The sequence below is a fragment of the Pyxicephalus adspersus genome, chromosome 1, assembly GCF_032062135.1.
Source record: "Pyxicephalus adspersus chromosome 1, UCB_Pads_2.0, whole genome shotgun sequence".
Classification (NCBI taxonomy): Eukaryota; Metazoa; Chordata; class Amphibia; order Anura; family Pyxicephalidae; genus Pyxicephalus; species Pyxicephalus adspersus.
Window position 1 is genome coordinate 74,690,971 of NC_092858.1, and position 26,995 is coordinate 74,717,965.

At 36.7% G+C, this 26,995-nt stretch overlaps 1 protein-coding gene across 2 annotated transcripts in view; it reads left to right on the forward strand.

Moving 5' to 3' along the window:
* Positions 1–271: 271 nt before the first annotated feature.
* FRMPD4 (FERM and PDZ domain containing 4) overlaps positions 272–26,995 on the forward strand; it is a 203,758-nt gene continuing 177,034 nt past the window's right edge. For both annotated transcript variants that reach the window (XM_072414372.1, XM_072414381.1), the window contains exon 1: positions 272–640. In XM_072414372.1, coding sequence (XP_072270473.1) covers positions 600–640 — 41 coding nt within the window. In that variant the 5' untranslated portion in view covers positions 272–599. The remainder of the gene's footprint in view (positions 641–26,995) is intronic.

The window sequence follows — 26,995 nt, forward strand, 5'->3', positions numbered from 1 at the left end:
ATGACTGCTCTGTAACTGCCTTACTGACAGCAAGCACTTAGACATTGTCCTTACACTAGGCAAAGCTGTATTTAGCATTAAACTCTGAGGCTAGCCAATGATGTCAGTGGTCTTGTAGAGCAGAAGGCAATAGTGTAAGCATTATGCAGAGGCAAGGGTGATTTACTGCATCTCTGAAGCTCTCCATCCTCTCTGTGTGCTGCTTCACTGCATGCACTGGCTGCTCCTACCTCCTCCCCCTCTTGTTTCTCTTTCACTGCCTGGGATCAGCAGTCTTCAATGAAGAAAGCCCAACAAAGATGCTTGCAAGAGCTACATGGGCACAATGCATTGTCAAACAGCATGTTTTAAACTAGAGAAGCAGCAAGGTGATTGAGTATTGGCCATTGTCAATTTGGCATTTCTCAGCAATCATATTGGCTGGATTCAAGAGTAAAATCAATGGTCTTTCTGAGTGATTCATTCTCAAACTGCAGACCTAGGATGACACTGTGCTGCATTCTGATGTAGAAGAAATCCTATGTTTGTTTTAGCTTGTGGACCTAGAAGGATGTTGCTTGAGTAAAGGAAGGGGAAGAGAAGATTGCAAACCTGCATGCATGGACGTGTTTGGCTTTGCTAAGATTGCTAAGCTATCCAGGTAAGTTTACCACTTTCACATTGTATAGATGGGGAGCATGTGTGACCAGTGCTCATGTACCTCCTTAAGGAGCAAGAGGGGGAGGGGGCAAAAAAAGAGGAAATTATCTGCAGACACATAGCTGCTGCTACAACAGTCTTGGTTTTCTGATATAATTTATGGAATGGTCACCTGTCCAGTGACAATATACTTGTGTGACCTATTATTTATTGAGATGATTCTCGTGAAAGCTTTTGTGAAATGCAGAGATTAGAGGTTGATGTATGATGATGGAATTTTAGCTACATTAACAGATTTAATTCTTTTATTAGTGCAAATCTTTACCATGCCATTGTTAGTATAAATGTGCAGAATTGTCCAGAGATCAAAACTACACAATGCTACCACTGGTTGCTATCTGTCATCAATGTGTACATATAATATTATATACACTCTCCACAAGAAAAGCATCTATCCTTTTATCTATCTCATAGCATGAACATTTTATATTTTCCAAATATATTTATTATATTCATGAAAACAAAAACTATCTTTGTATAATACTTGGCTAGGCCTTGATCAATATGGCAAGCATTATCTATGTCTGAAGTCTTGAGATTAGTCAACAGCTGTAAACACAATTTTAATTTATGTTGCAATAACAGACTATTAAAGACCATGCTTATATGACTGTCACGTGCCTATATATATAGAAGCGTCTCAACAAAGTCTCTTTTAAAACAATAGAAACAATCGCTAAGATGATCACAATATACTCGCCTTTGTGTCTGGCCTATTTTGTTTATTCTATTTGTTCATTAGGATAACTGGAAATGGTTACCTTACCTTATGATCTTTATTCTTTATGTGTTCTAAATTAATTTTAATTTTAAATAAGAAAATTCCATTGGCTAAAAAAGTTGACCACTAAGTTTTTGCATAAGAGGACGGCCAAAATATATTGTCTTCATTTTTTTACTTTTTTTTTAAGTTTTATTTTTAATATATCATTGCAAACTGTGCTTTTCACTCATTTCAGTAAATCCTATACATGGCAAAAACTGAATACAGAGGAAAGGATAGGAGGAACTTCTTTCCAATTTTTACTAACCACAGGTTTGCATATATATATATAATATAAAAAGCTGACTGTGTATGACAATAGTTCCCTTACCCCACTCTGTAGGTCTGTTGACCTGTTACAAAATAATAATAAAAAATCTACCATTACTCTGTCACTGAAAAACTTGCATGTGACAGGAGCATCTTTATTCCTCTGATTGCAGCTTCCACTCTTTGACCCCGAGGCCACATACTATAACCATGATAATCACACTGCATCACAACAGATTCCTTTTTATTGAACTGGGCCAAAGGGTCAGAGCGTGCAAGATTTGAAGCTCCTTCTTGTACCAGCCAACTCCAATGTGACATTGGAGTCCCTTTAATTTTTTACAAAATATACTTCTGGTTGTATATTTTAGATGACCTATGTCAATATATACTATAAAATGAGGTGTATGTGACTATTAGGGTCTTCTTCAATATGGTGTAATCCTGACAATTTCTATCATGTTTGTCAAAAACAGAATGAGAAATCTACAAAGGAGAGAATAGGCTTTTCAGTATACTTAATGCTCAGGATTCTTTATATCTTTGGCAATAAGTGAAATTAGATAAATCTCTACAAATGTGTCAGTTTAAATGAGTTTTTGGTATATACTGTGCTCCGTCAAACAAAAACTTGTGATATTCCCCGTTTGTTTAATGGAACTTTGTGTAATAATTGGAAGGGTTTCTTCTTTTCACAGACAGTGAGTGTTCTCCCAGTAGAGCACTAAAGTTAAGAAATTCAATTGCAGTGCCACCTGTTGACCAAACCTTGTATTGTGGCATGACAATAAAATACAGTAGTTCTCTGTGGATTTTACTGGTCGATCTGCAGTTATTAAAACAGTGTATGTGACACCCTTGTAAGGCTGTAGGATGGTAAAAGATGGTTTTTAATGCAAAGGAGTATTTTACATATTAGGTGGTGCTGGTGGAATGGGACAGCCCCTAACTTTTTATACATCTAGGACAGTGGTCACCAACCTTTTCGGTCCCGCGGACCACTAAAATCACCGGCTCCCGACAGCGCTAGTGCGGGGAACCAGGTGTCACTCAAAGGGGGGGGACCTCCCCCATAGTGACGTCATTATGAAATAATTCCCCCATCGCAGATCTGAGCCTGCAGTGGGAGAGTGGGCTGACTGTGTCCAGGGAACTGTACTGGGGACATGGCTCTGGCTGGTGGGTCCCCCCAGCGGGGTCCCTCTCCTGGTTGGCGACCCGCTGATCTAGGATACCCCAAAAGCTAGGTCTGCCTACCAAAGCTTCTAATTCATGTCTACCTGAAAGTTTTTTTTTTTTAAAGAATGTTACTTTCCACATAAGTGTCAAAATAGTCTCTGAAAGATAAAGAAAGAGGATGTTAAGGAACAGTTTAGTAGGCTGAGCCTTTAATACAGAGTATAATATTAAGTCTCCCCATTTTGCTTCAAACATAGCTTTTACCTTTTAACAGAGATAACAGCTTTTTTGTAAAAATAAAATAGACATACTGGAGAGCCTGACTAAGCAGTCTATATACAACAATTGGCTTGATAGCATTATGGTCTTTACCTGGTTCCCCTGTGTCAGACATTGAACGTTGTAATAAAGATTCTGGTAAAGTTTGTTTTTAATTTTTATTTCTTAAAAACTCCAAAAAGTTGTAATGTTTCCTGAAAAGTATGAATTAAACTGATGTACAAAACACACTGAAAAGTTTGTGTTAAGTGACTATTGTATAGATAGACCTAATTGTTGCCATAAATTTTACAGTCTAATAGTACATTCTTTTTCAGATCTACCAACAACCATGGAGATCATTGCGATGCCTATGTGATTAGATATAAATTGAGGTAGACCCACACAAGATATAATTGTTGGTATTCTAATGGGGATTCTACAATTAGTCTGAGATATGTGTGGACAGCTGCAGCCTCTGAAATCAATAGAGTGAAGGTTTTGTAATTTGGCAAACACTTGCTCCCCCCAACCAATGGAGCTTCTATTGTACATCTGAATCAGCTGTTTTTCTTGTTACATACATTTAAAAAGTAAAAAGGATATGGCAAAATAAAACAATGCTGCAAATAATAAAAAAAAATAACACTACATAACAGTAATGTCTTTGGATTCTTTCCACCTGACAAAATATGGTGAAAAGTATTTGCAAAATTGCCTGAATAGTTGAGGGTTATTTAAGAACTTTCACCATAGATGGCATTGATGAAAAATGGAAAAATGTTTTACTTTGAGCTTTTACTAGTAGACTTTAATTCTAAACCTTACTAGTTTGACTGGAGGGTATTGATAAAATAAGTACATTATGTTTTTAAATGTTTAGTGAGTAAATAGAATTTACCATTACCATAATCAGACCCATGTAAAAAAAAAAAGACATAAAAATATGATAAAAATAATACTTATACAGCTACCACATTTAAGGCCCAGCAAGCTGCAATATATTACAATCCTGTGTTTAAGATATGCTTTAAAAATTGTTTTGTGTTTTGGTGTCAATAGACACGTCCAATGCTATGACGAGCTAGTGATCTTTTCTTCTTAACAACTTATGGGTGTGTGCTTGTATTACAGAAGTGTAAATGACTGTGCAATCAGCAGACTTTACTGCACGAACAGTAAAAGTGAAAAAAGCTAACCTTTTGATTCCCCTTTTCCAGTTATCACCTGGTAATCCAAAAGCTGAAAGGCACAGTTGAGTTATTTAACTTCTATCATTTATTATATATATATATATTACCTTCAGTATACACCGAAAAGCAAAAATAGCTTTACTTGGATGAACACGAATTTGCTAAATTTTGATTGTCCTGAATATTGAGGATGCAGAAGAATCCTGCAGACCAGAAAGCCAGACAATAATGTCTCCTTATTTGTATAAATTAACACAGATTGGAACAGTATGCTTGTATGTACATATTTGGGCACATGAAAAACATTGCAGTTAAGCCATTCTTAATGGATTTGTTCATGATCATAAATGTTACTGCAGAAAGATTTTCTATAAATATAAAAATATTGACCTAATAAATAAGAATCTTTGATTTGTATGGATCATCCCATGTTCCGCTCTTACAAATACATACATAAATAATTAGACTAAATAGAAGTTACGAGTGCACAAATTAAAGCAAAGGTCAGAATCAGTTTCATAGCTCCAAAACAACCCTATATGATTAGATGTCAAGAAAACAGCAGCTTTGCTGATGTAATTCTGAAATGTGGAGAACAAAAGTGCTTCATTTGCAGGATTTTCCTGATTTCTATGTGGATAATCTTCCTAAAGGATTTAGGTCTGATCACAACATCTATAAAGAAGTGTTTCCAATTCCAGTAGTGCAGTTAGTGCTGTGTTCTGTTCAGCCTTCATTTAGAATCATTTTACTATGAAAATGTTAGTATTGGTTAAAAGACTTGTCAGAGAAACAATTCTTGGTCAATATCTGTGATTCTATCCTTTAAATAAATTACATATTCTTAATTATATTATATAGGGAAGCTCTAAGAGTCATGGTGGTGCACAAACTGTGGCCATGTAGACTAACCAGATTTTAAATTTGAGTATACAGCATTTTTCTCCATGTTATATGAAAAAATCTGTGTCATATTGATAGTATGGGGATAGTGAAGAGAAGATATTATGCAGCTGTGTTTTCTAATAGCTTATTGATTAGGTAACCTCTTAGGGAAGACACACACACACACACACACACACACACTTACTTTAGGTATTGTTTCCAGTGACAGATGAATGAATGAACACTGTAAATGCATGGAGGTGGGAGTACAAAAGAGCGGTAACCCACTGTGCTCTCCTCCAAGGGTTAAAATAATTTGATGTGTATATGCAGTTTTAGATTGTAAACTGTGTTTGTCGGGGTCCTCAGTTCCTCCTGTGTTATTGTACTTGTCTATTTTGCAGGTTTGCCATTTGCAACTCCCACTCTAAGATAGGCATTAAATGGATATATATGAATATTGTAGGTCTATATATGATATAATTTTGAAAAACTTTAGGACATTTTTCCAAAAGTGTACACTGATTTTAGGTGAGTTTTAGGTTTATGGCGTGTAAACAGCATATTCAGAGAGTATACAGTGCTGGTTAAAATAGGAAACAGCAACAATGCAACATTTTTCTAGGTCATCATGAGTTTCCTGCTGGTCAATAGTCTTCCCCTGTGATTGGTTTGTTTACAGAAACCATTATCATTTTGTAAGATTTTGTTGGGGTTTGTTGACATGTTTGTTGTCTTGTTGGCTAAATTTTATTTACATTATTATATTTGGTAGACCATTGTTCCAATTGCCATAGTTATTCCTCTTGGTTGATAATCTAGTGTGTACATCAAGTCATTTAGTGATCAGCCATGGTGGACAATCGCTGTCATTTCCAATGGGGAAGGATGCAGCAGGATACCTTCTCTTCCTCCCCTATCCTTTCTCTGTAGCACTGAACATTGCTGTGTGTACAGCACTTGTTCATTTTAATTTCACTGAAAATTATCACATAAGATTGTTTCCAATTACATACATTTCACATGTGTACACAGCTTTAGTGTTCACAATGATACTTCTGTAGCCTCCTTGGATCAAATACTGAATATGTCCTTCTGCCCAAGTTGAGATCAGGCTCCATCCCTCCTAGAGCTAAATCTTACCTCTATCATTTAGCCGTCAAATGCCCAGTAAAGTATTGGTATTTGACAGCTGAATGACAAGTAGTAAGAGTGCAATAGCAGGCAAGCAAAATCAATGTGTAAGTCAGGTCAAAAACTATTTTTCTAGTTTTTAATAGTTCTGTCTGGTTTTACTGCTATATGGTGCTCCATTAGAGAAATTAACCCACAATTTCTGTACTGATGACATTACATTCGCCAATCAGGAAGTAAGGAAAACTTTGCTACAGGAACACAGATAAAAAATTAAAAGCAGACGCTGATAGTATCATTCCCCTACTAAAAATAGTATTTTTTGTTTCTGTCTGTGTTTCTTTTGGATAGTACCCCAACTTTCTGTCCCAAGATCAGCAGGACAGAAAGTGAGAGCAAATGTTTACAATCCCCCAAGCAGCATTAAAAACCTGACCTGTTTTTTCACACTCTATTTAAAATTGAAAAAATGTTTTGGCTTAACAAACACTTTTTTTTTTTGCTTGTGTCCATGTACAACGTGAACCAAATATCCAATGGTTCCCACACGTTGATCTTTGGCACTCATTCATATAGCACACATATTTGCAAACCTCCCGAGGTGCCTTCAGTTCAGCAGTCTTATTAGCTTAGAAACATTTTGAGCTGGGTAGTTCATGCTTGATTTAACCTCATTACCTGATATTGGTAACTACATTGAACCCCAATGGCTTTTGTTTTCTGTACTAGCAATTGTAATAGAAGGCTGCTAATTATTGATCAGTTGTTGACCTGTCACAGGACACTAAAGTAAAGCACTGTGGCAACAAGCTCACATAAGCATGACATTTTCCATGAAGGAGAGGGTGACATTGTTTAACCATATTATATCCAAATATGCTTTCAGTATGTGATAAGAAGCCTTGAGCTAAAATCAAATGCAAATATATACATGCTATATTTAGAATAGTTAAACCTACTAAGAATAATAGCTGATGAAAGATTTTGTAGAAATAAATACAAATAAACATGTTCTATTTATACTGCATTACTTATATGATCCTCTTTTTCATATGTGCAAGCTTCCCATCTTCCAGGCAACCATACATATTAATATTAACATGAAATGACCTGGAGGAAATGTGTACTATACAATCTATTCCTGAGAACATTACTGACAGATTTTACCAATTTAAGCATCTGTCTTTACTAAAAAATCTTTAAAGTAGACCTATCATTGAAATACTCACCTTACACATATCAAATGCCCTTGTCAGCATTACAAAACTCTATTTTATGAAAAAATATATTTTTATTTAGTGAAATTCTGGTCTAAACGAGCTCCTTTTGTGACCCACAACCCAGGCAGCCTGATCCCCCATTCCTATTTACCAGGGTATTTCATATTTTTGGGGCTGTGGATATTAACCAGACGTCAGTCTGGAGGATCTGCCATGTGAGCATTCTTCTACTGCTGACTAGCAATTTACAGAAGTACTTTTCCACAAATTAATAAAGTACCACACTGACCACCTATGTAGGAGAAAATTAAGAAATCAGGGCCATTGTCAGAAGGAACAATAGAGAGGTTGTAAATGGAGGAAGGTTGAAGTAAAATTGTGTCAGGGTCCAAGGTAACTAAATCGCACCAACTTAATCAAGATGTAGGGTATGTAAATTCCCTCAAGGGATTTTTAATAACATGCTAACACTGGAAAAAGTAAAAGTCATACTTTATTTTTTTAATCAAACACAGTAAAATGCAGTGAGAGAGTTCCAAGAGGGTATAAAATGTTTGGTCCATTCAGGGTACTTAAAACTATATTGAACTAAATACCATCTCACCCATACCATCTCATCCCTCAATATCCTTGCCTAACTAACTTTTCCATTACGCATTTCGTGGATGAGGTGCTATAATATTACAAAGAAAATATATGTAATGCATCACCATAAAACAGAAATATGGTATGTGGGTAGAAAAATGTTTACACCAATGTTTTATGACTAGGGATGTTTCTGGGAGTAGGAGACAAAGCCACAATCAAGAAGTACCAAAATACTGGAAGAACATGAGCCAGATATTTTTAGGTACACCGAGGGGGCAAAATACTATATACCCCTCCTTGGAATTCTCTCATTGAATTTAAAGTAAAGTATGAATTTTTTATTATTTCTCAATGGTAAAATGTTATCAAACGAAGTTATGCAACATACATCCCTTGAGGGGTTTTTACATCCAATGTCAGAACAAAATCAATACTCAAATAAGGCAGATATCTACTAAGCTGTCATATCTCTTGGAAATATTTGCCCTCAGGTAAGCCAACTGACCTATATATTTGTAGTACAATGATGTCTATATTGTTATTGGATGTAGAGTATGGTGTCCAGAAAATTGAAAAGTGAACACTTAATGAAGGCAATGTCTAGATTTCTCATACTATGGGCCTGGTTTGCTTAATCATCCAGGTTCTCCCATGATAGTGTAACTTTTTCAGTCTAGGAGAACTTTAATAAATCATGCCCTATGTTACAAATCAACATCTATTAGGTTTAATGGCAATCCATTTGTAAAAATTTATTTTATTATTATAAAGTGTTTTTGTAAGAATTGTGCACATATTTTGTATGTTGCCATTTAAACTGTGCCTGGAATTGTCTGATGGAGGTTTTTTATGGGGATGCAGGTACGCTACAGGTTATCACTCATAATCACTCAGCACTAATAACATTTGCATTTCTTTACCGGCTAAAACTCTGATTCAACCTAATGGTTGTATGCAAGTAGCTCGTTTGATAAATCCTTTTACTGCTGCATTTAAACTATGCCAATGATGATGGATGATGGCTCATATGCTCAATACTCTGTAAAGTTGCTTTTATTTCCTTTTGAGCTTAATTTCTTCAATACAAAGGCTGTTCTTGCTTTTGTGACGAGATAATTGTGTTAGGTAGGTTTTCATTTTTTTATTTCTTCTTTTATTCATTTATGTATGGAGTACACTGCTCTATGACCATGGATTACAGGGGAAGTCATGGACATATTTATAGAAATTACCGTATTTTTCGCCCTATAAGACGCTCCGGAATATAAGACGCACCCAATTTTAAAGGAGGAAAATCTAGAAAAAAAGATTCTGAAAGATTATTCCCCTTCTGATCACTCATGTGCCATTCATACCGGTAAATGCCATTCAAATTCCCTTTCTGATCACTCTATGCCTTTCAAATTCCCTTTCTGATCACTCTGTCATTCAAATTCCCCTTCTGATCACTCTGTGCTTTTTTTCCACTGTACGGCAGTTAGGACAGGGAACAGCAGGTGGCGCTGTGCCGGCTTCTTTCGCTCTGCTTTACAGACAGGAGAAGACACGTGCTGCTGCCAGAGAGAAGAGGAGACAGACGCTGCTGCAGCCAGAGACGCACGCAGGATCGGGTATCGGGTGAGTATATTATTTTAGTTATTTTATCACACCTTTGTCGTATAGGACGCACTAACTTTTCCCCCCCAGTTTTGGGGAAGAAAAAGTGCGTCTTATACTGCAAAAAATACGGTATGTTTTAAAATAATAAATGGAGCTACCACATCTTAGGGCTGATAAACTACAATATGTTTATTGTCTAGGTTTAGATATGTTTTAAATGTTCTTTTCAAAAAAAACCTTTCACACCAACTTCATATACAGTTTTCGAAACAAAACAGAAAGAAATTGATAGAAGGTATGAAGAACACATGTTAAATAACTAATTTAGCTTTGTGTGGTTGTGATATGACAAAGGAGTTTTTTAGTAAGGTTATATTCAGACTGGTGGTGAGGTTGCAGTGCAGTACCGCTTCTAATGCCCCTAAACCGCCTCCTTAGGTGAGACACTGCATGTAGTCCACCAACAGCAGCCCATAGACAATAAATAGTGGCAGCAGTAGGTGGTACAGTACTGCCCATGGCCACCTGTTTATAATGGGCAAACACTGCTTAAGGACCAACATGAGTAAGTGTGGGCACCCAAGCAGTTGGCAAGGTGCCACATGGGATCTCCTATTTCCATAAAAAGTCAGAACGTAGCCTTACAGTATTTTGTCATTTTCAATCTAGGGATCTTTATAATCTATTATTGTTTCTTTTAATGTGACTCTGTGTTATGACCCCCTCTACTGCCTTTCATTCTCCCAATCTGAAAATTGCCGGGCTGCCAGTCTTACTTTCATATAAAAACACTTTAAATTATTTTTTTGAATCAACTCATAGCTGTTTTCATGGATCATTTTTCAATGTGTTGGCACTTGGTTGATACCAGTGTGAGATTAATACACGTTACATTGTTATTCTGTATTCACCTATTGTATTTCACATATCTTTATTTTTTAACTTCATGGTTACATGCAGACCAAGCTGCTCAGAAAAGTGACAGCAACAGGGCTTTGAGAAATCTATGAATAATAGATTTAAACTATGTGGATATAAGGTAAACATGCTTGACAATGATATAGTTTGTCCCTTTTCCTGGTCAGCTTGGTCTACATTTAATTGTACTGTAAATACATGCATATGATAAAAAAAAAAGAACAATTACACTAAGTACTGTCATTACACTTATTTCTCAGACTACACTATGGACTCCATTTATAAAACATGGCAGTAATTGATTCCCACCAGAGAATGATCGAAGGAATGTCAGATTCTCAGTTTTTTAAAAAGAGCCCTATGTTTAACAATAGTTGTCCTGTAAACATTTTTATCTTTGTATGTTGATCCATTGAACCCTAGTTTCTGTGTATAGTGTGTAATGAAAACATACTTCTTTTTAATAATGATTGGTTGTCAAAGACCATGTGATCTAAGCTGCCTAAGCTGGGCGTTAAAATAGCAGCAATATTTAACCATGTCAAGAAGTTTTTTTTTTTGCTCAAAAAATGGCGGTGATTTGTTCATGCTGACGTTGATTAATATGAAGTGTAAATAGTAATGTGTCCACTTTACTGTAATTACAAATTTATCATTCACACATTTCCATGCTCATTTGTGAAGTAAGCTGGAAAGGAAATAAGTAACGATGACATGCAGCTAATTTGTAAAATATATACAGCACAAAGCATGAAATGATAAAGTATTTATTATTAGGGATACTAAGTGCATCATTGCCAGATGGAAAGCAACAGTTAATACAGGGTTTCAGTTCTGATGCTTGCTAAAGAGTGCAAGCAGTCATGGTAGTAAAAGTAAGCAAGTATCTTTCTATGCTAATTATGCAGACATGGTCCAGTGTAGTAACCATCAGAAAATCCACCCTGATAAATGCCTTACAAGACCGAGTGTAGGTAGATAGTAAGTGGCCGCAGGAGACCAGAAGGTGACTGAGACGCAACAAAGGATGAAAAAAGATAAATTCACATAATTTAATTTACACAATTACATTTTTATAATACAAAATGCATTATTCACGTAAATCCAGTTAGTTTATATCTACTTTATGGTTTAGAAGAATACTTTGTGCATTGTTTAACTTATACAATACTCTGCCAATCACTTTCCAAAAGTTCTCCTTTTAAAGCAATGGCACAGCTCGGATACATATTGCACTATGGCCCAGTGAATAGAAACTGCCTAAGATACATGGTTAAAGCGGAACCAAAACCTTTTTGTTTTTTGTTAAAAAAAATAATAATTGCATTTAGGCAGGCCTTTATTGCAGAAGGGTTAAGCTTAGTACACATGTGTAGTGTTGCTTTTCGAATTCGGGTTGTCTTTATATTCGACCCGAATATGGCCGTTTGAATTTGGGTAGACTCGACCTGAAAAAACAAGATTTGACGGCAAAAATTTGGATAAAAAAATGTGGTAAAAAAAATAATCATTAATGTTAAATAATTTATTTAATTTTGTACAGGTTATCCTACAATGACATGATATCTCTCACTCTGTAACGCTGCGTACACACTTGCAATTTTTGTCGTTGGAAAGGATCTTTCACGATCCTTTCCAACGACAAGGGACTGCACGATGCATGAACGGTGCTGTACATACAGCACCGTTCTTGCTCTATGGAAAGGGGAGGGGGAGAGCGACGGAGCGGCACCCTGCTGCGCGCTCTCCCCTTCCCTTTCATTAGGATCGGTTGTCGTCCATCGTCCGTGGATCCGGCAGGACGGTCGTTCGGACGATGGACGACACCGACTGTACACACGGCAGATTTTCGCCCGATATCTGGCCGATGCCGATTATTGGGCGATAAAAATCTGATGTGTGTACGGGGCTTAACACACTTTCCAGAACAGAAATATTATGATACATTTGTTACATTTTTCTTTTATCCACTGCCAGAAAAATGTAACAAATGTATCATGTTACTGTGCTGGAAAGTGTGTTGAGAAGAGTGTGCGATCCCCGGGGCATTATGGGTTAATTAACCTGTAGTGCCCCGGGGATTGTAGTGGAACTGCAGAGTTCATCTCCAGTTTAGTTTCCACGGTCACATGACACATGGTCACATCCAAGAAAACAGGACTCCCTGTGTTCTTGGATAGAGAAACTCTATCCAAGAACACATACAACTAGTAAAGGCGTGCAAGAGCAATCTGATTGCACTTGCAGCCCTTAATAGTCCCTAAAAATAACCCGAATTCTCCCACCGTTGACGTCAATGGTGTTCGAATTTGGCATTCAATCACCCCGAATATCACCCGAATATATTCAATCGAATAGCTGTCGAATTGAATAATGAGATATTCGCCCAACACTACACACGTGCAATAATTGTCGTCGAAAAGGATCTTTCACAATCCTTTCCAACGACTAAGGACTGCACGATGCATGAACGAGTGCTGTACATAGAGCACCGTTCTGCTCTATGGAGAACGGAGGGGAAGAACAACAGAGCGGCACCCTGCTGATCTAACCCCCACCTTCGCTTCCATTACGATCGTTCGTCATCCATTGCCCTTGGATCCGCCAGGACAGTTGTTCAAACGATGCATGACGGGCGCTGTACACACACCAGATTCTCGTCTGATATTGGCCCTGAGCCGATTATCGGACGAGAAGCATTGCAAGTGTGTACGTAGCCTTAGGCAATGTCCCTTCTGCAATAAAATAACATAACCTGTCACCAGGATGAAGGTTATCCAATACACTCACCTGTCTTCTTTTGCCTGTGCCACCATCACCTTCTTTCTTCTCTTTCTGCTTTTGATCTCTGGCCATCTTGATTGGCCAGGCTGGGAGAAGCCATGACGGAACAGGTATCCTGGCTTCCTATGTTTAGCTGTGTGTGTCCAGCTCAGTGCTTTTAGACAGAAAAAAGACAGCTATCAGGCTGATAAGCATGTTTTATTGCAGAAGGGACATTTCCAGATTGCATTTTTTCAAAGAGGAACATTAGTTCTGCTTTAAGTCATGCAGCCCTGGGCTACATGCTATTATTAATGATGGTGAAAGACAATGCATTCCTTCCTTTAAAAAAACGAACAAAATTAAATTGCTTTTTTGAGTCCTTCTAAACAATGCAATAGCAATGTCATAGGATGTGCACATATGATCAAGAGGTGTAATACATCCGAACTCAATCCCTGTTCTTTACTAGCATGTGTGACATACAGTTGCATCTACCAAGCCCAGTGAATGCTACGAGCACTAACTTCCTTTTCTAGTAATACATCATATAGAAAAACAATTTTCACATGAAACATTACTTGTAATCTTATAAGTAGCTGCTTCTGGGATTTTTTTGCTATAAATATTTTCCATATTATTATAGCTCACAAGGGAAATGTGGCCTCAAGCCTCCTTCTCTTGCAATGAGAAGTAATATACTTTCTGCATAGTGTAGAATAAAAATCTGTACTTACTGAGCCCATGCAAGGACTGTTGTTTAATGCATAACAGGAGTGATATGAATCCTGCTGAGATAATGTTTACCAAGATGTGACACCTGCACATTAGCAGGAATTGTCAGAAATGTTTCAGGTCTGAGTTAAAAATATCAGTCAGGAGCATGGCCTGAACTTTAAAAAAAAGATGACGTAAAGAACCTTTTCTTCTGCCAGACACTCTTTCTCCTTTTTATACAGCACATATTCTTTTATTGACTACAAAAATAATCAGCATGTCTAGAGCTAGGGCAGAAGGGCCGTAGTAGCTAGAAGCAATTTCTGCCCACATTTACTGGTACACTTATGATAGTGCATCATTAGCTGGGGAATCATCATACCAGATTTTACCATCATGTGTTGCTTTATGTGAAAAATCGATCTGGGTTGTTTGAGCTGAAAAGTCTGGATTGTAACCAAGATGAAGGTTATCAAAGCAGTAAAGTAAATAAAATCCTTTTGTCAAAGAAAAGTCTTTTATTGTTGACTATCAATCTTATTCAGTAAAAAATACTTGTTCTTCAGAGCTTATTCTGAAAAAAAAAAAACGCATGTCATGGAAAAAGAATTGCCGCAGGTATAAAGGTATCAAACTCCAAAACCTTGCTTTTATGGCTGAATTCTGGGCTGTTCTGACTTATAGACCACCTCTAAGTACATTACCTCCCAGCCTCCCATATTCCTGTTGGCTTACCAATACTAATGCTATCTGGTCATCCATGGTTAATCATTTTACTAAAAAACAGGGCTGTCTAACTCCAGTTCGGGAGGGCCACATATGGGACAGAGTTTCCATATGACCAGTCATTTTCTGACTCTTTGTAAAGCATACCTTGGTAAATGTATTGCTGTTTATAGGGGAAATACTAAAAATGTATGTGGATCCTGGCCTCAAGGGCTGGAGTTTGACATCCAACACTTGAATGTAATATTGACCAAGTTGCAAGGATAAGTTTAGTTAGTTTAAAAAGACTTACCAAAAATGGTTTCATGTAAACCCCTTTTAAAAAATATAATGAAATCCAAATGGTTGGGCTCTAATCAGCCCAAACTTTATCTAATTTATTATATTGGGGTTTAATTTAGTTTAGGGGGTTCACTTGGCAAGAGAATTATCACTCTACAAATGATGATGCACTTATGTTAGTATAAAAAAGCTCTGCTGATTTAAGCTATCCGATCTTGTGCAAGCAAATCATATTTTTTTTTACATTTCCTTTTCTTTGCAAAGTTAAATAACTAAGCTTAGTGTGTTATCCCTTGCAGGGTGCTAATTTACTTTGCTGGGTACATAACCTAAACTCCTTCAGGAAATCAACCTTCTAGTTCTTTTTCTATCAAATCTGTCAGCCATCACAATTGTTTCCAGCATTATCTAGGTTAGAGCTGTTGGAAGGTTACAAGTTGGAGTCCTGAGGTACCATGGGGCTTTGACTATTGTGATGTGTTCCCAATCATAAATGTTCGCTAAATCATTGCTTGTTATTTTTTTTCTCCAGGAGATTAAAACTGCCCAGATAGAATGATTGCAGTTGTATCCCTTATATAGCTGCAGAAATAACAGGAATCTGTTGTGTGTAGAGTTCTGTAAAGGTAGTTATGTACAGAACAAGGCTGGAGGTTAATAATCACTGAGTCTCTCCAGAGGTTGCTAGGGATTTCTTGAGAAATAAGCAATTTGTGCCCCTCAGGTCAGTTAAACTGACTCCAATTTGTTTATATTGAATATATATTTTATTTTGACTGACCAATTTTTTAAATATTTTGGCTATCTGTAAGGGTGACATTCTTCCCAATGGTGATCACACTAATCTACTGTGAACGGTGAATATAGTAATTATTGTTAGGGGTTCCCTAAGATATGAAGGTTTTTTCAAGGGTTCCACCATGTTTTAAATGTTAAGGAAGGCTGATGTAAGACATGCATGTTGGATGGAACAAGAATGTACAGTATGTGAGGGTTTACATTTATCCAGGTTATCGTCCAGGTTAAATACAGCTAGATCTTTACTATAATGTTAAAAGAAAAACGCATGCAACTGGATTTACTATTAGCTATGAGAAACAAATCCGAAATATATCTTTAAATCTGCGTATTCAGAATTAAAAATCTCTTTGCAAATGACCAACTGAACCATGATCTTCATTTCTAAGAGAAGATTTAGCTCTTGGAGATAACTGAAGAGATAAGAATGCCATTCACGTATGCCAGACGTTTAAAGTATGTTATGCTCATACCGGCCATGGCATAATGACCTTAGATTTTAGAAAGACATTTATTATAAAGAAGGTACAGCATATACTTAGGTTCTAGGAGAAATTTAAAGGTATCTTTCTTATTTGGTTTTCATGTGAGATATCTTTCCACTATGACCATGTTTAGGATCCAGACAATTCAAGAAATTTGTCATGAGTCATGCTTTTAAATGTATCTGTAAGAGTATAAGTGTGAAAAAAAGAATACATTTGATTGCATAGTATACTGTATTTGCAAAGAAGCAACAGCATGTAATGTATAGTTAAAGTTTGTGACAGTCATCATATGACTTCATTTGTTAAATTTACGTGGAGTGACCTAATATACCTGCTAAATCCACCTTTAAATAATCTATCATTTTCATTCCAAATTCAATCAAGAAATCACAATGTATTGTTTTTTGTTGCCCAACGGAAGGTAGAATTAAATGTGTTCCAGAGTGCCCACCACTTAGCTGAATTTCATATCTCAATGACTTTGACGTGTGCTCCCTAACTGTGACCCTTTGTTATCAGAAGACCCTAATACGAACAACCCATGTCAGCCCTGGGTAAATGAAACAGTGTGATAAGAACCAGAGGCACGTGTAAAAAACTGCTAACTACTAAACTCATTGTACGTCTATGAGACGACAACTCCCAAAGCGTGGTGGTTCTGGCAGATGATAGTCAGCAACCCAAAAACTAAGTGTCTTTAGAAAACATGGATACTATTAGTATGCTTTTATGTCAAGGTTATGTCAGGCGCAGGCCAGGTTACAGTGGGCATAAATGTTAGAACAAGAAAAAGCAACAAAGATTAGCATTAACTGAAAATTGCATAAACTGTTTCTTGTGTTCAGGAATAGCTTCCCTGCTAAAATCAGTACAACATGAGTCAAATCCCCATTTACCCATTTTCACAGACAGACAAAACAGCAAGCATTACAAACAGATTGCTATCCTGTCCCTTCTAGGTGTCAGTAGAAAGAACACAGATGAGTAAAGTAAATTTAAGTATTTTAGTTGAAGTCGCAAGTTAGGAGGGAAAAGGTTAAGAGAAAAAGTAATCAGAAAAGTAGAGTATAATAAGCTGGAGCCTGACATTCAGGGCTTACATAGGATGTAATTGGAGCCTTAAAAATCCTGGGAATCAACTAAGTCCACCTTGAAGTTAGCAAAGGCCTAAGGAAAGTAAAGATGTGAAAGAAAGCATCATCTAGGGAGATGATAAGTCCAGAATCTAATAAAATGAGAAAAACAGCATAGATTCATGTTATTTTAGTTGTGTTTGAGAACATATTTCTTGAGAGTTGGCTTGAAAGGATAAAATGAGAGAGTATAAAAATAATATTAATTCAATAGGTATAATTAATTATTCACATAATTATGACAGTGCATGTTGCATGGAATAAATAATATTGCATAAATATTTATTTAGGCACACTTTTTCACACTTTGAAATGATAGATTGCATTGAAATGACAGTTTTAAACCCTACTCAACACATTCCCATATATTTATAATACTTAGCCCATACTTTACATGATCGGTAAAGTTTGAGAATTGGCAGCGTTACTAAAAATGGGCTTTGGATTCCAACTCAAGGATAATTTTAAAATGTGACAAAATACTAAATAATAATGAATTTAATAAAGAATAATAAAGAGTTTTATACTAGAAAGGTAGTCTTTACATTCCATGTTATTTAATACAAAGCCCATAATAAACATTTCAGGAAGCATTATCACTGTCAGAGTAATGGAGACCTGGGATGCTGTACTTTGTAATGAACAGCAGTCTGACTGAGTGCTGCTAGCACACTAGTAGTGTTTTATCCCTGCTGCTGCAGCACTAATGTAAAAAAAACACAAATTTATTGCTGTATATACAGTCTGACTGCTTAACAATAAAATATATTAAAGCTTTAAATAGGCTTTAAAGATAGGCAGCAAATAGAGATAAAGCAATACAAATTAGAGTGTATTATCTAAGACACCATAGCCACAAATATTGTACAGCAGCCCAGTTCTGGTTGGCTCAGGTATCAGCTTTAAAGAGGACCTAAACCCAAAAGTGCCTAAAACAAAAAAAATCCACTTACCTTCAATCCCGCAGACCAGTTCGATCCATCAGGAGGTCTCTTCTATCGGGTCCCACATCGTCCCGGCATCCGTCCGCGAGCTGGCGTGCCGGGCACTGCCATCTGCGCCTCTTCTTTCTACGTAACTCGACCCAGGCGCGAGATTGGGTGATGTAGGTTGAAAACAAAAACTTGCCGATCTCTTTGTGCATGCGTTAGATAGGCTTTGCGCTCCCATTCATTCTCGATCGCCTAGGCCAGTGATGGCTAACCTTTTTGAGCCCGAGTGCCCAAACTGCCGCACAAAACCAAAGAATTTCCTCAAAGTGCCAGCACGTCAATTAAATCTTAATAACAAGATTTTAGTATCTAAAAACTCTTTATAAAGTTGCCTGAACTATGTAACATCATTTTTAAAGGTTGGAATCTTTGTATTGTCTGAGAATCAATTTGATTAAAATCCTTTGGTTTTCATTTCAATTTATTGGCAATTTATGTTTTAATGATTTCATTCAATTTAATGAATTTAGGAAGAATTTGATTCAGTTACACAATATATTTTAAATGTATTTTTCACATAACATGTCAAATGTATCCTGAGTAAAAAAAAAGGTAAACTTCTTAAAACTGTTAACTGTGTCAAGACTCGGTGTGTATTCCCAAAGAGTCTATACATGTTTTTTTGTAAAATTTACAATCAAATTTGAAAATAGTTAAATCATTACATTTCTAATAATATGATGTAAAGAAAACAAAAGAGCTTTCAATTAAACCTGCTTGGCTCATAGGATACTAAGGGGAAGACAGGCAGGCTAAACATCCACTCACAGGACTGCAGCCAGCACAGGAGGATGGGCCGCGGCCCACCGGGACAATGCCCGGTCTTCCCAATGGCCAGTCCGGCCCTGTCGCCAGGTGAGCTGCAAAGCAGACACCGGCACACTCGCCTCCCGCTGCTCCGCATATCTTAATTGCGGACCTTCCCGCGTGCCAGCTGCAAGGCCTTCGCGTGTCACAGCTGGCACGCGTGCCATAGGTTCGCCATCGCTGGCCTAGGCGATCAAGAATTAGGGAGCGGTGCGGCACTTTTTTTTGTATCACTTTAAAATCTTTTACCTAACATAAAATAGGTTGTTCACCCTTTTATGTTATATGAAATTTCTGAGTTTAGATAAAATTTAATCTAGGCTTTCACAACAAAGGGGAGGAAAGGCAACAAGTGAAGGATGGGGCAGACTGGATTCAACAGTCAGGGGGAAGGGCAGTCAGCTGTAAAAATTAAACGTAAATTCCTATTACCAGAGCATGCCTGCTCTTCCCCCCTAAAAAATTGAAAAAGTTGGAAGATAACTATGGTCAGGGGAATAGCTGGCAACTTCATTAATTAAACATATACAATCCAATGACAATAGCCTACCTCTCCTCTAATAAATCAGGACAGTCCAAAACAAAATGTTCCCTTCTGATGAGTCTGAAGAGTGACATCAGTTGTTTTTCAACAGTATATTTATTTTTTCCCTTTAAGTCATACCTATCTGAGTTATGCAACCACAGGCAGGATCAGCAAGTGTTCCTGTTCCAATAGACAACTGAGTGTCAAGAATGTATCACTAGCTGAAGGTGGCCCAATATACAAAGTCCTAAAGGCTGTTGCTGACAGTCTTTGGGACTTTTGGGTTCACAAATCTGTGCACATAGACAGGACACATAACAAAATGTACTCTAGCATTGTAGTTCGAAAACCTTTAACATTTGGACCTAAAAGTGTATCTGGTAATACTGATACAAATACCTTTATTTGAGCACTTGGTTATCAGGTGACAACACTTTGCGACTGTCTTCCACAGTCTCCTGGTTTTAAATCTTTCGTGCCACATGCTCTCCCAACAGGTCTTTGCTGATACAGTATTTTAATATAAACTATTGCAGGCCGCAGAGGACACATGTAATATGTTATAACAGTAGTAGACACTGAGAAGTTGAAATGAAGTTGCAGGGCATCAGCTACTTTGGAAAATAAGAAAAGAAAAAAAAGGTTTAGAACCCCCGTTTTACCCACCTATACGTTTCTAAAGGGACACAGCATTTTGCTACATGACCTTCAAAGAAAAACCAACATCTACTTTAACAGTTGTGCTCTACATTAATTCTCCATTATCTTAAAGCCCTCTTAGAGCCCAGTTGATGCCAGCTTACCACTTTAGTTTAAAAAACAGGCAGTGTAGTGCAATACAGGTAATTACTATAGAGCAACTTCATATTATTTTACTGACCACAAAACTAGGTTGTACATGTTTCAACTGAAACCCATAGCGGCCCCAAAGCCTGTCCCTAATCTAAATTTAAAATCCAATGTAGGCATACTTTAACATGTTTAACATATAGTATATATTTTGGCTGGATAAGTATTTCTATATGTTTTTATAGCATGTTATAAACTGGCTTAACAAAAATAAAACTGAACGTCCAAAAATTGTGGCCCCCGGCTTTTGCTATAAGGTGCAAGTATTTAAACCATATTTATCCACTTACTTTGAAAAACACCCCCGTTCCAGCAAAGCAATGTCCTTGATCCTCCTCCTCCCTGGGAATTTTTCATTCAGGTTCCAGTTGTTATCTTCATCAGATAGGCCGGGATGATGTAACTCCAGCACATTAGTTACTCAAAATAATGCTAAGACTATACACTGAGCTGCACAAGCATATAAACTCTTACCTAAAAAATACTAACAGGCAGGAAGAAGCCTAACAGATGAGACCTACAGCGTTTCTTCTATGATAAAAAGCCTTTCTGCCAACCATTTAAAATTTTAAAACGGATCATTGCTGTACAAAACAACAATTAGTTGAACTCTGAGATTTAGAGTTCCTTTACACTTGTATGTCTTATAACACACTAATAATCAACAAAGGCATTTGATACATTCAGGTGTACAGTGTCTTTCTTGAATAAGCTGGCAGGACACATTGACACAAAATTAAAAAAACTATCTGCACCATATTGGGCAATGCAGCACAACACAACAGACGGTGCATTGTAAAGTGTGGCAGTGTAGGTATGTTGTTGTTTCTGCATTGGGAGTTGGGGTGCAATTCAATATGAATTGTGAGCCCATCATGAAAGTTAGCTGATTCACACACTTACAAAGTGCAATTTATATTAGCATTTTAGTTAGTTTCGGTTGCAAGATAAGGCTCTGAATTTTAAAACACCGGAATGTGTACTAGACATTTATTCTGTTGAGATGCCTTTTAAAAGTATTTAAATGCTGATAAATATAACCTTACAAGAGCTCATTAAATTTCATTATGTTGAAAATCTTTCACAATTGATCAGAAAAAGAACCAAACATTAACGATGCCTGCACATCCTAACTCAGATATACCAAGGAAAACGCCAATTGATTCCAGCTTGAAAGGAACCTGCGAAGGAGGAAAAATGGCAGCTGCCACCGTTGACATGTAAAGGTACATACTCTGGGGCAGTCATGCTGATTCTGGCTTTACAACCTAGTGTACCGGCTTGCAGCCAGCAAAGTCTGGACTTACATTCTATCTACCTGTTCCAATTTGATGACAAGCCCAAAATGCACACATTGTAAAATAAACTAGCAATTACAGATGCTGCAATTACACCTTTACAGTTTTCATTTAATATTGTTTACCTTGTTTTAACCCTTCTTACTCTTTTTTTTCTTCTGTAAACAGATGTGTAACCTAAAAGTGAAAAAATCATTTCATCAAATAATGTTTTAAAAAATATAGAAAGAAAACTATTTCATTTGTAATTGTTATTCATGTCGCACTGTCTGTATCTATCATTTGCAACGCCTATTTAATGTGCAGCGCTGCGTAATATGTTGGCACTATATCAATCCTTTTAAATATTTATAATATTAAAAATGCTGTGGACTTTTTTTTTGTAATTTTCCAATTTTCCTAGTACCCATTGCCACAGGGAGAGCAATACCAAGTGCCAGAGCTAGTGAAAATGTTTGGAGGCCTAGAATGTGACCTTGTTTAAGGTCCTATTGACTCAGAATGTCGTTTTATTGATTTATTGGTATCCATCATACCACAACAAAATCAGCATCATTCTAAAACTGGTACATGTACCTCCCTCCTAATGTGAATTTGTCTAGTTGGCATATACAATTAAGGCGCAGGGTATTGCACAGTGCACAGGTTAGAGCAGTGTTTCCCTATCAAGCTTCCGTGGAACCACGAGGTTCCTCCAGAGGTTGTTAGGGGTTCCATGAGCAATGAGCAGTTTGTGGCTCTCTGATCAGTTTAAAGGATACTAATGATCTTTTTTTCTATATGTATAGAGTGGTATTCTTTCCTATGACCAAATTACCATCAATATAGGAGGAAGTTGTACTACTGCCCACCACACTAATGTACTGTGAGCTGTAGATAAAATATTTATATTAGGGGTTCCTGAAGACCTAAACATTATTTCAAGGCTTCATCCTTGTTAAAAAGTTAGAGAAACACTGGGTTAGGGTGGGGATGAATTTTCTCCAAGTCCTCCTTCTCCTTCTTTTTAACCCTCGGCAATAATTTCCCATCAACAAAATTGCCTTTATATTTATTTATATATAGATATAAAAATGGCAACTGTATTTAGGACAATATTACTGCTGCTTGGATTTTAACATGCTTGTTCAGTTTATTACTTTACAATGGGCACTTTAAGTTTAGAATAATTTTAGTAATAAAAACAAACAATTTTGATGAACAGGAAATATAGATCTAAATAAATAGGGCATGCAATATTTACTCTAATTTAAAGCACAGTTGCCTCTTAATAAGAATATTAATGTTACATGTCTATTCTAGTTCCGGATCTTCTAAAGAAAGTCTCTGGTTACCCAGCAACAAGATATGGATACAGCTTTCATTTGAGAAAATCTTTGCTGCTGGACATGTGCCATAAACAAATTGAAATTCTGCTCAGTGTAATAAGACATGTGTTTCATTTGACACGCTAATATGTTGTACCTGTCAACTTTGGTTTTCCAGAGCACTTCGTTCCTAGTTTTTAATATACTGAACCAAATGACCAACAAATTGTACTGAAGTGTCACAATTCCCAAAAAAGCTGTAAAAGAATGATTGGCAGTATAAATAGGGGTACTATGTAATAATATGCTCCTTTTAATAAGATGTTACATCATAGTCGGTCTGCATTCCTTTCAGGCCACTATATTAAACCCAAAAAGCTTGCTATCCTTGGAAGCAGCAGGAGCTTCACTATTTCCTGCATGTAAACATAAAAAAATTAGTTACCAATTATAAATGATGTTAGAAATTGTATGTTTTGTACACAAACTTTTTTCAGCCTGTTAATTACTTTTGTTCGAGGCATTAAAAACATTGGTGGGCAGAGAACCAGTGACTGCATTGCACGTTGCATTGAACTAGGAGTAAAAAGCAATTATGGCATAACAGAATACCAGCCCACAACTTGTTTCTAGAGTTGAAGATTGTTAATCCCAGTTGAAAAATTTTCATGCATTGCACAATATAATATCCAAACAAACAAAGAAACAAAACAGAATGTACTTGTTAAAGCTCTGTTAATTAAAAAAGAAAATTTATCTCTAGATGGAGGTACTCTAGGTATAATTATCTATGTTACATGTACTTATTTTTCTCTGATTCACGGATCTTTGGGTCTAAATTATAGAAAGTTTTCTTATAGCTCTTATAGTACTAGTCTACAGGCTGCCAGAATAATTTGCCGTAATAAAGTCTATGGAGACTTTGCTGACACCTGGCTGCTTGTACAGAAGTACTCTGGGAGTAGAAACATGCTGGCTTCTTTAAAGAGTGATTTTCACCTTGTCGATTTGGGGAAAATTGGCTATGGGACACCATTACTCACCCCCTTTTCCAAGGCTTCCCCACCACTACTTCATCTATCACAGATTTAGAAAACAACATTTTCTAGGGTTGACTGGATTGAGTTTCCAGGTAAATAGCAGTGGGTTGGTAAGGCGTTCTTGTGCAAACACACTCCTCTGAACTGTTAGGTTCATTTCAAATTTGCGGTGTTGTACGGCAGGTTCAATCACAAATGCTCCCAATCACCTAAATGGGAGTTGTTGGGAACCATTTTGTGCATGTGTTTGCAGGCAGCTGTGATAGATCGTGGTGCAGTTCTTGGAAGTGACAATATTTATATATGAACATGAAAGACAGGCAGGTCCAGTACCTATACACTAGACATAGATAATTTATTTAGTGGTATTATCATTTCCGTATAGCATAAAGCAAACCATATGTATGAAGAACACTAGTAGGTATGGCAGCCTTGTTACCCGACTTGTGTCGCCCTTTGTAGGCTTCCTCAGGGGTATCTGTGCGCCTAATGTAGCGGTTTGCGTGTGATTTTTTTTTTGTTACCAATGATATTTGGGATAGATTGTCTATGGTTTTTTGGAGGGTAATAGTCCCATATTTTTGTGGTTATCTGGTCACAGGGACAGGATCAGTGTTCATGGGGGCTGCTCTTGCAGCTCACCAGTAACAATGGAGATAGAGGGAAGAGATAGAAATTATGGATCCTTTTTGGATCACTTGTTCCTAGGTTTTGCTGGATCTGTGAAAGGAGCTGCATCTGCTGCTCCTGTTTGCTTGTAAACCTTGAAAGTGACAAGTCACTTCTGGCATTTCAGTTACTTATCCTCCTGTGGAGGAAGAACGATACATCAACCTCAACTGCACTCAACCATAGAGCAAAGCAGTTGTAAAAAGCTCCATTTGACACTTAAAAAAGCATTGTAGTTGAATAGGTTGGTTGGCAGCAGCTAAGCAGTTTGTGATAGTAAGTCTAAAAGGGACTATAGAATTACAGGATATAGGATTTAATTTTTTTTAACAGTGTAAGTTGAAGTCAAAGAGAGGACTGTGTTCATGTCAGAGGTTTGATAAAGAATTCTTAACACACAGGACCCGTTTTTGTCCCTATACAAAGAGAATACATTGAACAGAAAACATACATTCACTTGTTTGAGGTACATAGGGATCTTGGAAAAAAGAGTTTGCTCTTTTAGAATCTTGTTTGCCACTTTAATGTATCTATATTAGGGTGGAAATAGGTTTCGCTCCCTGGCAGTGGAGAATAGAAGCATCATAATACCGATCATGAGAAACTCCATTAATTTTAATAAAGTAACTTATCAACACAAATGGTAATAATCAGTGGCAAAAAGGTGTTTAAAACAAATACAGGTCTCTATAATGTGGAGAATAAAAAGGAACAAATTTGGTTACCATTTATTATTATATCTTCTAAAAAAAGTGGCAACATATTAAAAAATGGTTTTAAATAAAGGTTTGAGGAAAATGATAAAAAATTGATATTTCATCAAAATTCCATAATCGAATTTTAGAAATTCAGTTAAGCAAGCCCTATACTATACTCAAGGCTGAATTGAACATTTTACCATTTTATAGCTGACAATTTAACATTGTAACCGCTTACTGATAATACCTTTTTGTACAAACCAGGTTCTTTCGTCATGTTATTATTTTAGTAAAGACTATTGCTTTTTTGTGCTGCTAGAGAAAGCATGCTGCCTGCTCCTGTCCAAAAACTACTTTTCATTTATATAGGTCAATGACCATGTGAAAGAAAAAATACAAGTTGGGCATTAGTGAATTATGTCTGGACATATGATGAGGGGATGATATTTGTAGCATTCTGTGTTTATAGGGGTTTCCCTACTGCTCTATTGGACTGTTGGACTGTGCTGCCTTAGGTACTGGGCCATTAGACCCTTGCAGTATTAACAAACCTGGTCATACTCCAGTGCCAGCGAACATTAATTGTTCACACATTTGGGGCAAGTGTCAGGAACTAGAATTTAGGTCGCAGAGGCAATACCAGGGAAGGCAGAAGACAGGTATTTTAAAAATTTTTACCATTATATATTTTTGAATCATTGCCTTAGCGGCCATGTGCTGTTGATGGTGTACTATTGTACATACAAATAACATTATTGATTTTGGTACTAGTAAAATCAAGTTAATAAAGATTTTGCTTTAATATTTGATTTTGTTACCAATGTCATTGAATTATTTAGTAGGGATTACTCTGCTAGTGGCTTATTTCTATCAGTATTGAAATATGTTGTCATAACTGCAGCCTTTAATTGAGTTCTGCTTCACTGATTGGCTGATTGTGGCCAAGGGAAATAAAAAAATGGTGACACCAGCATTAAACTTTTATTACCTTGCAAAGGGTATTTTGGGGTTAGAAAGATGACAGACATTTGTAACCTAAACTTTCCTTGTATAATACTATATGCGTATATATGGCTTAATTAAATCTAATTTTAAATTTTGAATATGTAGTTAAAAGGTGTAACGCTTGGCTTGTACCATGAATATATTAACTAAATCATGCTGTACATTTAGGCAATATTTTGAGATGTTGGATA